A 13000-nucleotide genomic window follows, 5' to 3' on the forward strand; every position below is an offset into this window, starting at 1 on the left:
ATAAAAGAGACTTCCCCACACACCCCCACCCCCGGAAGTAGCAGGTGTTATTTATCTTGTCTTTTTAAAAAAATGTAATTGCCCCCAAAAGATCCTCCCTGAAGGTGTCAATTGGAATCTTCTCGAAGGTGACAGTCAGGCGGTGGGGTGTTGAAGTCGGTTATTGGCTTATATATATATATATATACACACACACATTTATTTGTGAATACACACATTTATAGCCGATGAAGGCTTCCCTGCTTTGATATGTGTGTGTTTTGATGGGTGACGGATGGTGGTGACACACGTGCCTTCCTCCTCCTCCTCCGCCTACCACCGCCACAACGACAATGCCGCTGGGGGGCTGAGCACCGCCCTGACTCCACTCCCTCCGACTCCAGCCACCGCCTTAGCACCGGCAGCATCCAGGGTGCATCAGAGTGCGCACTACTGCAAAATTGTTCCCTCCCCCCCCCGCCCAACTTCTCACCACCTGCCTGTGAGCATCATCACACCCCCCCCCCACCCACTCCCAAAAGCAGCAGCACTGTCCTGACCAAAACCTGCCATCCTCCAATGGTTTGTCTCTTTCCCCCATCCACGGTTACTCATAGTCCAAATGCTCCTTCTCCACCCATTCACCACTCCCTCCCACCCCAATGCAAATATTGGAATTCCTTCTCCCCCCCAAAAGAAACGCATATACACACACACACACAAACTGGGAACTGGAGCAATGTTTGTTAAAAATATTAAGGGGTGGGGGGAAAGGGCAGGGAAATGGGGACTGAATGATTAGTTCTTTCAGGGCACCAGCACCGACAAGATGGGCCAAATGGCTCCATTCTGTGTTGTAAATTCTACCATTCTGTTGCAGTGCATACACACCTAGTTTTTCTTAAAACATTTTAAGAAACTGCACATCTCTCCATCGGATTTTTATATTTGTGCTGCTGTACGTTTCCCCTTCTTTCAACATTTTGATAAACTCACAAGACAACATACAACAACCTTGGAGGGGGGCAGCTTGAGATCCAATGGGTGATTGGCTCAGATCTCATTCTATGTGCCAGCTGTCTTAATTTCTTATGCAGGGTAACAGATGGCACATAACATACGAGCGAGGTAGCACGAGTGTTTAGAAGAAGTAGCCTGTCATTAACTCTGAGGCTATTTCCTCAAACCTTTTTGTTTTGCTTTGTTGCAGATGTTATTCTTTTGCGTACAGATGCAGAACACTGATACTAACTTGTTTAAAAAACATATGAACGTTTAAACCACTCAATTAAACTGCGCAGGAAAAAATGCATCAATCTGCTGCATTATTATAGTAAAGTGATTATTTCAAAAGATGCAGTCTGCAAAGTTCGAATCCCTTCTTATACAGTCAAGTAGTTTGCTGTTCAAATCGAGATATGAAGATTGTACCATTTTCAGTATGGGGAAGGAGCTATTATGTGGCAATATAACATTTTGCACTGCACCACTTTATTTACGGCTGCAATTTGTATGAAAAATATTATAAAGGGTTCAAAACTGCAAAACCGTTTTATTATTGCCAATAACAGGGCTAGGTTTGATACATTATTGTCTTCCAGTGATATTTTTCCTGAGTATCATCAAACCGCTGTGAAAAGGCCATCACTGCCATGGGTGTCCTAACCAAATGGATCTTATGGTCAATGGCCCACAAATGCTTAATGGTATATCTGAACACAGATATATTTTGACCAATGAGGGTTCAGCACAGTTCATAGAGAGATTGAATTGAGACCGTGTTTGAGTAACTGCATGATCCAAGCCATTCAGCTGCTGCAGAAATACAAGGATAGTGCTGCTGCACAAGGATAATTCATTTTTTTAAGACAAAATGGACATTTTCCGTCCCATACCAAATTTGCAGCTGATAATCAAAATCATAGAAAAAATATCAGTCGTCCCTTTTTCCGTGTGTGAGCAGCTTTTTTTGATTTATCAGAATCAAACAGAATCACTGGGTGTTACCCATCAAAATCTATACTTGATGAAATTAACTCAATGTATTTAGTAGTTCAGTCACATCACATGGTACCCTCAGTTTCTCCCATTTGAAGCTGACCGTAAGAGAAACTGGTGTCTCATATTGGGAGGTATATTAAACTATACACGCGGAGAAATAAAACATGAACCGTCTGCAACTTGCTCCAAATTATACTTATTAGAACTGTAGTCGATAAAGAATTAATTAAACAACTGGCAAATCCTCACCTGCTACAGTATTAAAACAGTTTGTCAACTTGTTAGGATTATTCTTTAAACAGAATTTATAACATCTCCCACAGCTTTAATTGGTGAAGGTTTTTGGTTAAAAATTACAGTGGGTCCACTCACCCTTTGAGGTTGATGTAGAACAAATCCTGAGGGGAAGGGTAGTGGTGGTAAGAGTGTTTAAACAGGCTCTGAGGAGATATCAGGCACAGACAGGTAGGTCTGCAGTAATCCAGTCATTGTTGACGGTTGATCAGCGAGTCAGTGATGGATATCCTCAAGTCAAAGCCTTAATGAGTAGGGCAGTCTCAGTCGGAAAAGAACTGTGAAAGCTGCCTGTGCTTCTTAGTAAGATACACAGAAATGTTTAACTTACATATTGTAACAAAATCTTTAAAGTTAGACCTTTCACAGAAAGAAAAGGGATAAGTATATTTTCTACATATAAAACATCAAATGATTTGGAACCAACAAAGTACCTAGAAAAATATACTAATCCGCCTGCAGTATCTCGATCCTGAAGTGTGGATTTGTTTGGTGAAGTTTTTTATACACAAAGAATACAAATTACATAAAATTTGAATTACGTCACATCAGATCTTCCACACACACAATTTCCATTTTAGTACAAATTTGAAAGTTTCCTCAAAACATCTCTAGATGTGACATACAAAGGTAGAAATCAGTAAATTTCTCGTGAAACAGATAGTGATAATAGCTCCATACCTCCATAGTATGTAGAACATTTGAAAGTTTAGTTACATCCTGCTGTTTCAGCAATGAACAATTATTTTGTTAAAGTTTTCCATTGGAATGTAGAAGTGAATATAAACTGGTCCAAAGTGCAAACTCTTTTTTATCGTGGAGAATAGACAGTTTTGATAAATTATGTCTTTTGTTGTGGGTTTTTTGTAACAAGTTCTATCAAACTGCTGTGAAAAGGCCATCACTGCCATTGGTGTTCCAACTAAATTAATTATTTATTATTGGTTATCGCAATTGGCTGCCAGATTTCGCCCACAAAATACGCATTCAATTCACTTTACAGTATTATTATGTGAAGCGCTTTGAGAAGTCTCAGCAATGAGATAAGGCACTATATCGAATGCAAGGAATAATATTAATATTAAATATTAAGCCCGCAGATACTACACAGTACAGAATTACATATATATTTTGACCAATTGGATTCAAAAAGTACTGTCCTCATTTTATATGAATCTATATATTTCATACCATAGAGCCCAAAACACCAAAAATAAATTTACATACATGTGAGACAGGGAATTTATTCCAGATATCTGAGAACACAACTAAACAAAACTACTTTCCAGGGACCACCAGCAGCTGGAAACTATTCAAACAGCTGTGTAATGGCTTTCACCATCAGCGAGTGAACGGCTGGAACCACTGTAGCTCACGCCTAATAATTGCCTTACTTCATCATATCCCATTCCCCATTAGAGAGAAAAAAAATACCACTCAACAACTCTGGTACAAAAAGTTACCAGAATCTTAAATGGGGTATAAAACACAAAACTGGAAAACATGCATTGTACAGTACAACTGAAATACCGAATGGGGAGATGCTAATTACAACATATATTTCACAAGCAAAGGAGACCAACATAACTCACTCATAAGTTATTCAGTGAAATCTACAATCTCCTATGCAGTCTCCAACTTTTTGTCTTTGTAACTTGTCACTAGTACTTATATTCTAAAAAAATTATAATTTATGCTTTCTGACGTTTTTTTATTGGCGTAATACTAAAGAATGAAAGCCTAGGGCTGTAACTTTTGTGCATAGTACTCAATTTGTATAATTTGCAAGGGAAAAGGAATGCAGTTATGATACAACCTGGCAAAATGTATCCAATTTCAATTTAGACACCTCCTCTCCCATGCAGACCTGCCACTTTAAGGCTTTGGTGGCACCCAGAGCCAGTACAATGGTAACATTTACAAGGTTGGCCGACATACATCTCATCTAGTCATTGGCACGCAAGTAAGAATTTCAAACGGACCTGGAAATGCCCAAGCCAAGAAATGTTAGTGCTGCCTGAATACTATTCTGTGCTCAGCCTGTACACCAAAACTTCCCATCTCAGGCATCTCCGTACGAGCCTCCAAACTGGTCTGAAGCATCAAAGTTCAGTGTCACTAAATGGAGCATCTCCAGCATACATGTGTAACATGTGTAACTCAAGTGGTCCAGTATAACTAGAAATAACAGGTCTCAATGGAAGAAAAAATTCTTTATTTAATAATAACCTTGCATCTGATATAGCGCCTTATCACGTCTTTGAGACATCTCAAACCGCTTCACAGAATATACTGTAAAGTGAATTGAAATGCAGAAGCCAATTGTGCACAGCAGTGTCCCACAAACAGTCGAGGATTGAGTGAACAAATTATTATTTTTAAATTTTTTTTAAAAAGAGATTATTACCCTCAGAAAAGCAATCCATCAATTGACTAACAACTGGGTTCCTACTTACTGCTCGGTAAACAGAGGAGTGTGGAGTAAGGAAACTTTCCCAACGTTTCGCCCTGCTTTTAAAATTTGAAGTGAATAGCAGGATAACCTTTCCCCCATAAATTCCAATGAGCTTTGAAAGCTGTTGCAAACAATATCATTGTTTTTAACTTCTGTTTGACATCCAGTGCCTTTTAATTGATAAAATCCTAGGGTTCAATAAACATACAAAAGATTAGAACTCAACAATTTAAGGCAAGAGGAAATACAGTATCACAAAACATTTACTTCAGTAACTAACATCATTTTTTGCATGGTATTTCCTTCTAAAATTATATATCATAATCACTTAATATTCAATTCTGAGGCATCCCTCTTAATTTTCATGATTACTCAAATGTGTAATTGCGTTTAATTGTAATATTAATTATTACTGATGCCAAGAGTTGTTAAATGCATCCATTTATTTTTCAAATAAATTACATAACTAAGTAGGTTAATAAATCAGATATTTTGAAAAATAAATTAAAATAGTAATTGTAAAAAGCTTAGAGAACTGTTACAAAATCCAAATTGTAAAGCTACAATGGAACTCTTCACAACATCAAATACTGTATCACCAGAATAACTGAGGCAAAAAAGTCTAAACATGCACACTTGAGAGATTCACAACAATAAGGAAAAAGTTTAATCAATGTTTTAAACTGGAGTTTACTATTTATGAATGGTGTTATAAACCCATTGATTTACATACTACACTCATATTGACCTCTAAAATTGGGTTGATTCCAGAAAATAAGTATTTTGAACTCAGTCGCATCAAACATGATCCACACACTTTCCATCTCATTTGAGATATCCAATCTGAACAGAGTAAAAGAGGAAGCCTTTATGACACCATTAGTTCAGCAATAGGGAATAACCTATTATTCGCATCATTAATTTAGACACAACCAATACGTTATTACTGCATCAAAACTTTAGCAACAGGATGTCTGAATCTAGTGCTGGTTCAGCTCATTAATATTCCAAAGCATGAAACGAACGACTAGATGGTAAGAGTGAATTGAACTCTATGAATCAGTATGAAATTCAGCTCAGTGAAACAGAGCAAGGTTTTTCTTCCCTGTAGGTGGTCGTGCATTAATGAAATAGGTTCTCGTAGCTTTAATCCTGAAATTAGAGCAAAGGCCACAGCATTACAATTCTATGAATTACATAATTGTTTTTGCAATCTCAGATCTAACAGGTGTAAAACACTACATGTGAAAATGTCAGTTTTAGTGGAACATCAGGATCTGCAGTGAATTGTGGAGGAAGTGTATGAAATCCCAGTAACTGCTAATGTCGGCTTGACTATGCCAATGCCCTGCTTGTCAGCCTTCCCAACTCTTCCCTCCACAAGCTGCAGATCTTCTAGAACTCTGCAGCTCGTGTACTCTCCCGAACCAGGCTCCGTGACCCCATCACACCCTCTTGGATGGCTCCACTGGCTCCCTCAGAGGATTGAGTTCAATATTCTCATCCTCACCTTTAAGGCCCTCCATGGCCTTGGCCCTCCTACCTCTCCGACCTGCTAACCCCTTGTCAATCTGTCTGCTCCCTCCGCTCAGCAGGCTCCAGCCTGCTCCATGTCCCACCATCAGCATCGGGCCTTCAGCCTCTTTACCCCCACTCTCTGGAACTCCATCCCACATTCGCTTCACCTCGCTCCCTCCCTTGCCTCCTTCAAGGCACACCTCAAGACCCTCCTCTTTGACCGTGCCTTCGGCCACCCTCATTCCCTCTCTACCCTCCACCCTCCCTGATCCAAACACCCACTGGCTCAGGTCCTAATCCCTGACTGTTCAGCGCCTTGGGATGTCCCTCTGACATGAAAGGCGCTTCAGAAATGTAATTTTGTATTGTATCTGGATATTTACTGCTCTCAACAAGTCTAGAGTACATTATGATAGGAAAGGCTTAGGCTGTTTTAAAGATAGACTTGTAGATAGAATGCTGGTTAGACTGAATTTAGAGTATTGTATTCCCCACCCTAGGATAGTCTGTCCTGGGAGAAATGTCAGAAAGAGGCTGGGTAAACCTGGGATACTCTCTGGAGGTGATGTAGAGAAAAGGTGGGGAATGGGATTAAAACAATTTAATCTTAAACTAATATACACCAGAGCAGTCTCGATGGGCTGAATGGCAAACTCCTGTTCCTATGCTGGACATAGTTTCAAATACTAAAAATATCTGCTTAGAATCTCTTTACGCAACTGGCCAAAGGAAAATAATTCAAGGCAAGAAAATATTTCTGAGAATCTTTGTTTATTGTCAAAAACAAATTATAAAGATAAGAATGTTTTCAGAGTGTACAGCAGTTTGTTTGAACACAATACTACAATGCCCAAATAACTACAGAACATCAAGATTTTAAAAACTGTGCATTTACAGATTGATTTGGTATGTCATAGCATAGATTAGCCTGCATAAATATTTCTGTACCTCTTTTCAGTTTTTCTCAACATACAAGTCTGCTCATTATATGAAGAATGCCCAAAACAAGGCAACTTGCTAAAATGGGATTATTTCACAATGATACCATTCAACTACTTACTAGCAAACAGACAGCTTGAAATGAGTAACTCACTATTAGTTTCAGTTTCGATAAAGGTTCTGTCAAGAATAAAACAAAACAGACATCCACATTGAAGTGTTCTATAGACAATGGTCAAATAATTATTTTACTTTGCATTTTTGACCTATCATAATTCCTAGAAAGTAGATATTATAATCAACTGATCAACATTCATTGAAATCTAAACTAGATGGTTTCTTACAGAAAGAACTGTATTTTGTTTTTTTGTTACAAATACTATGTGCAGATTTTTCTCTGAATCTGTTTTTAATAGTACAAGACAGACAATAAAATGAATAAAAACCAAGTACAGATTTCTCAATGCAGGCCTTAGGAGAAGTTATTAAATAGGTGGCAACCCTGTGTCTTATAGTTAAAACAGAATAGTTTTCCCCAATCTCACGAATTCAATGAAACATCAATGAAAGTCAGGCGTTTCTGGGAATGTGCAACCTGAATTCTGGATGATGACATTTGCTGAATAGTGAGCAGCACGGATGCATTGCTCAAGAGGTCGGTTGTAGACTAGCTGTGAAAGGTACCCTACAAAGAAAATGCAAATTGAGAACATTAATGATGTTTTAATCCGTAAACAAATTTGCAAAAGTAACTTTACCACTCACGGGTGATATGTTTTTGGTAGTTTATTGCATGATGCAATGATAAAAAAAATCACAAGGCAGCAAAATAGGTGACATGCGAGCTGAACTTTATTTAGAAAAGAATGTTTCCTGGCTTTCTCTATAGTAAATTCATTGCCATTCATTGTGTCAGTTGGTCTGCCTCAGTTAGAGAGCACCTGGCAGTTATGTGACCTGGTCCCAGTACAAGCCAGTGCCTTTGGGAAGGAAAGTAAGCGAGAAAATTGAAGGAAAAGGCTGGCCACAAATTCTTTTTAATATAAAAGTTCCCAATTTAGAAACAACCCCATCCATGGATAGGATAGAATCTACCATTGTTTCCACCCGAGTGCTATCCAGGAATGACTTCTAGATAATACACATGTGGATGTTGTGAGAAAGCAAGTACCAACTCACATGGAGAATGAGCCACTTGTCAGCCTTGAAATCATATGCTGGCAGAGTCAGCATCTTCATTAGATACAGGGAAACAATTGGAGAAAGGAAATGATTCCATTTCCTGTTTTTCACCTCTTCGATCAAACAAGAAAACAAATCCTGACCTTCTAAATGGCACTATGAAATATCCCTCCAAATGCAAAGGCACCCTCTTCTTTATCTCTCATCTGGTCTAAAGCTTTTACTTTTCACCTAATCTATCCTACTTGCTCTTCTTACTCCAAAATCACCAATTACTGATCTGGTTAGGACCAGAGTAAGTGATTATCATTGCCTACTTAGAAGTAATTAGATTTTTTAGCAGGTTTTTAAGATCAAGTCATTATAATACATTTATTCACTAAGTTTTGATTTTTTAAAAATAATAATAGGTTCTTAATGATAGAATTTAGTTGATATTACACCTTCTAAATCAAATGGAACAAACAATCACAGCCCAATGTCAGGCTTTGAAAGATTATACTTTTATATAATCATCAACCATCCGTTTTCCTCTCTTCAATAACTAGCACCATGACAAGATGAACCTAAAGCTGAAGCTAAACTCTGACATACTGCTGAGCACCAACTTCCCTCCCTTGCAGTTAAATCAATACTGAGTTTGAGTAAACATGTTTAAAGCTTTATTAGAGTGCAACTGCTTGTTCAGTAACAACAACTTGATGCCTCGGTTACAAATCAACTCAACACACAGCTGTAAGTAGAGCAAGAGGGTAAATAAGATGGAATGAAATGAAGTCCAGGAAATCTGGAACATGGGTGATTTATAAACCACTATTCAACAGTTAAATATTCTTCAGTACTGAACACGAAGAAATCAAAATCAATTTAAACACAATATTTTTGAACCTAGGATTGTATAAAATTACCTTCAACAACAACAAAATTACATTTGTATAGCACCTTTCATGTCAGGAGGACATCCCAAGGCACTGGACAATCAGGTGTTTCGTACTTGAAACATTGTCCAAGAAACTTCTACACAATAATGAGTATCTGAAACTCCACAGCCATAGGCAACTGTAATAATGAACTTTAAACAGAGGGCAATCATTGCTTTCTCACAACATCTGCATGTATATCCAGGGTTGAAAATAAAGGCAATAGAAACACTAGAAAACCTTTGGTTATTAGAATTTTCACAATACAAATGTGTATTAGCACTCAGGTACATGTTTATATTAAAAACAGAATGGAAATTTTGAGTCATGATTTCATGGAACAATCAGATTTTGTAATATTTAATATGGACTGTTGTTCTTGTCCTGGATTGAATGAAAAGAATGTGCAGGAAATATCCAGGCATTAATACTAAATGCAACACTAATAATAATAATCCTTGCATTTGCATAATGGGCGTATATGACACAACATGCTTAAGAACAGTAATATTTACCTCCTACAAAAGCATCACCAGCTCCGTTCGTGTCAATAATATCTTCTTGCTTAATTCGTAGGACAGGGAAGGACATCACCTTATCAGCTGTAGGAAAGAAAAACAATATGTAAATCCCCAAATATTAGTAAAATTATCATTCTTCATTTTTAAAATGAGAACTGTATAGAACTGTGATCATTGTTTAATTCTTCTGAAGCTCAGTTTTCTTCTATTAAGAACTTTATGGATTCACATACAACTACAAGGTAAGAACTAAACATGTCCTAGTAATAGTCAGTCAAAGAGAAAAGATAATGACAAGTACTGATCAGTATTTACAGAAGATAAGTTGCGTCTGTAATATAGACAATACAACTGGTACTGCTTCTACATCTCCTGTGAAAAAGGACAAACGACAATATTGTTTTAGGTTGCAAAAGCTTTGGCTAGCTGCCTCTAATTTTGAACATTGTCACATTTATTCAACTGGAAACAAGAATGTATTGTTAGGTCACCTTAAGCACAATTATAATTAAGATGGTGCTTTCCATAAAATCTATATATATCAAAAATATAGATGTTAGCCACTACTGTTGCCCTGCCCCAGCTATAAAATGCAAATTGCTTATATTCTTATGTGTTTTGTTGGCCTATAAATTAATTGCTCTGATGCACAAAATTAGGCTAACATTCTCCCTTAATACGAATCAAGGAATAAAGCTAATTCACTCAAGGTTATTAAGTGGAATTATTTCCCCTCACCTTCCAATGCAGTATAAAGTAAAAGGGAAATGCATTCAATGCCATTGTAAGCATATAGTCAGTTACCATTTAAGTTTAGTACAGTGTTTCTGATCTTCAGCAAAAACAGTCACTACACTTAACAGCACTATGAATCGCTTGGAGAATTTCTGATGCAATAAGGCACAATGCAATAAATGCAAGTATAGCTACCCTGTATTTTCCTTCACTTACTGAGCAGAAGCAGCTCTCCAAACATGTCTGGAAGAACTCCTTTTCACGCTGTGCACTTCGGTTATAAGATTTATTGTCAATTTCTACCTGCTCCAACATTATCTTCAATCTTTTGGTAACAAAAATACAGTACTGCTGTGATAATTCTTCAGATTATAGATCATAAATAATAAAACAGAGCTCAAATTTTATTCTGTAAGAACTACTTTCACTATGAAAAACATCAATAAATTAATATGGGTGAGACCAAGCAGACAAATTAATGATGTCTCTGAAGAGTTAGGTTGAGCAAACGGACTCAATCATCATCACATCTCAACAGAATTCATTTTTACCTGACTTCCTAACAGGTTACTTACTACAGGAGACAAGTTATTATAGAGTGTAACACACACAAAAAAAAAGACACGGGGAAAGTATCTAACTTTTTGCAATTACACTTAATTCACAAGGGAATCGACCAATTAGTTACAATAACAATCTTACCAAGATTAATTTCCCATTGTTTGGAACTATAAAGTTAAAAATGGTTCCACCTTTTGAGACAAAAATTATTATGCCCTTGGGCTTAGAAAGTTATAAACGATCTCTTTTACACAGCTGCATACTCTAACGATAGAAATTTACAGCACAGGATATCATTCAGCCCATCGTGCCTGTGCTGCCTTTGACAGAACTATCCATTTAGTCCTATTCTGTCCTGCCTTTTTTCTATAGCCTTTTATATTACTGATGAGATATTTCTCTCATTTCCTCTTAAACACTATTATGGATTCCATCTCAAACATTGTTCCAGTTAATCCATTCCATACTCTATAAAAACCTCTGTGCAAAAAGAATTCTCCCAGTAAGTTCTTTAGTAGTCAAAAGCACTACCCTTTTAAGACGTTTATACCATATCTGGAGTCCAAAGGGGCACTATACAATTTATGTCTAGCTGCATACCTGCACCATCATTTTTTAAAGAGCATATGTGAATGAAAAGTAATGGTTTTACTGCCTGTTCATATACCACTCGAGTTAGCAGAATCAGACCTCTGCACATGTGCACTTAAATGCTCACCAAAAAGCTCTGTTCACTGTTCTAAATTATTTTACACTTTTCAATAATAGGACACAATGACAGTATATCCAACTACCTTGAACCATTGAAATTTAAAGGTAAAGAAGCAGGTTGCAAGTTTAAAGTTGGTTGCATACAATGTGTAACATGCCAGATGGAAGGTACCTTTTATACTTATACCATTGATAGTGATGATTGGCAACGATGCAATGAAGCAACAGTTGCTGAGATCTACATTATAAAAGAATCAAGTATTCCATAACTCCTTATCCAATTGCTTGATTAGTGTACACATTTTTGAATTATGTTCTATATTAGACTTGTCCTTGGAGCCTTTGGCAAATTTTATATATTACGAGGACTACTTTTCTCCCAAGTCATTCATAACATGAGCAGTAAGGAAATCCAAATAGGCAAGTCCATGTGGAACTCTGTAAGTCTGATCCAGGTGGAGTTTTTTTTACCCCCATTAATCATTACTTTCTGCATCGTATTAGGTTTTTAATCACACAAGCAAATTAGCCAATACATACATGGGCTTTAAACGTCCTTAAACATCTCCTCTGTGGAATGTCTGAAAATCTAAAATTATGTGCACTAGTTTGGTCTCATATACTGTTTCATTGCCTCCTCAAATAATAATGCCCGGAAATTAACATTACTTTCTTCACTTCAAATTCTCAAGACTCTCTACACCAGGTATCATGCAACTGTTACTCAATCAAAAGGATGCACAAAGATTGTGCCTTTGACAACACCGAATTGTAACCAACTACACAGAAATACATAATGGACCAGAGTGATTTACCCTGGTGTTACCCTCCTTTCATGTAGAAAAGTGCCTGCCTCCACTTAACATCATAAGAATACCAATTGGGAAGAATAAACTTAAATAGAATATTGTGAGAAGATGTTACTTTGTTCCAAAAACAGTTAAGTCTTTCTTTAGCATCACAGTAATCAAGGGAAAACAAGGCATACTGAAACAAAAGCAAAGTGGGAAAGAGGTTCACAGCAGGGAGTGAAAGTCAACATAATGACTAAAAATGTAATTTTGAGAGCAAAAATAGTTATTGTAGATAAAACATGCTGTCTATCCTACTTTGTTCTGTAATACACTCCAATGTACACAGTGCAGTGGAATCTGCCGTTTATATTGCACAGAGCTGAAGCAACA

The 13000-nt window shown here is 37.1% G+C and overlaps 1 protein-coding gene across 6 annotated transcripts in view; it reads right to left on the bottom strand.

The window, feature by feature from the left end:
* Window positions 1–7001: 7001 nt before the first annotated feature.
* adka (adenosine kinase a) overlaps window positions 7002–13000 on the bottom strand; it is an 88892-nt gene continuing 82893 nt past the window's right edge. For 5 of the 6 annotated variants that reach the window (XM_007898717.2, XM_007898724.2, XM_007898683.2 and 2 more), the window contains 2 exons: window positions 9804–9890; window positions 7002–7871 (listed from right to left, as the gene is read on the bottom strand). In XM_007898717.2, the coding sequence (XP_007896908.1) occupies window positions 7747–7871; window positions 9804–9890 (212 nt within the window). In that variant the 3' untranslated portion in view covers window positions 7002–7746. 6 annotated transcript variants of the gene reach the window in all.

Source organism: Callorhinchus milii, unplaced genomic scaffold (assembly GCF_018977255.1).
Source record: "Callorhinchus milii isolate IMCB2004 unplaced genomic scaffold, IMCB_Cmil_1.0 Scaffold7, whole genome shotgun sequence".
Classification (NCBI taxonomy): Eukaryota; Metazoa; Chordata; class Chondrichthyes; order Chimaeriformes; family Callorhinchidae; genus Callorhinchus; species Callorhinchus milii.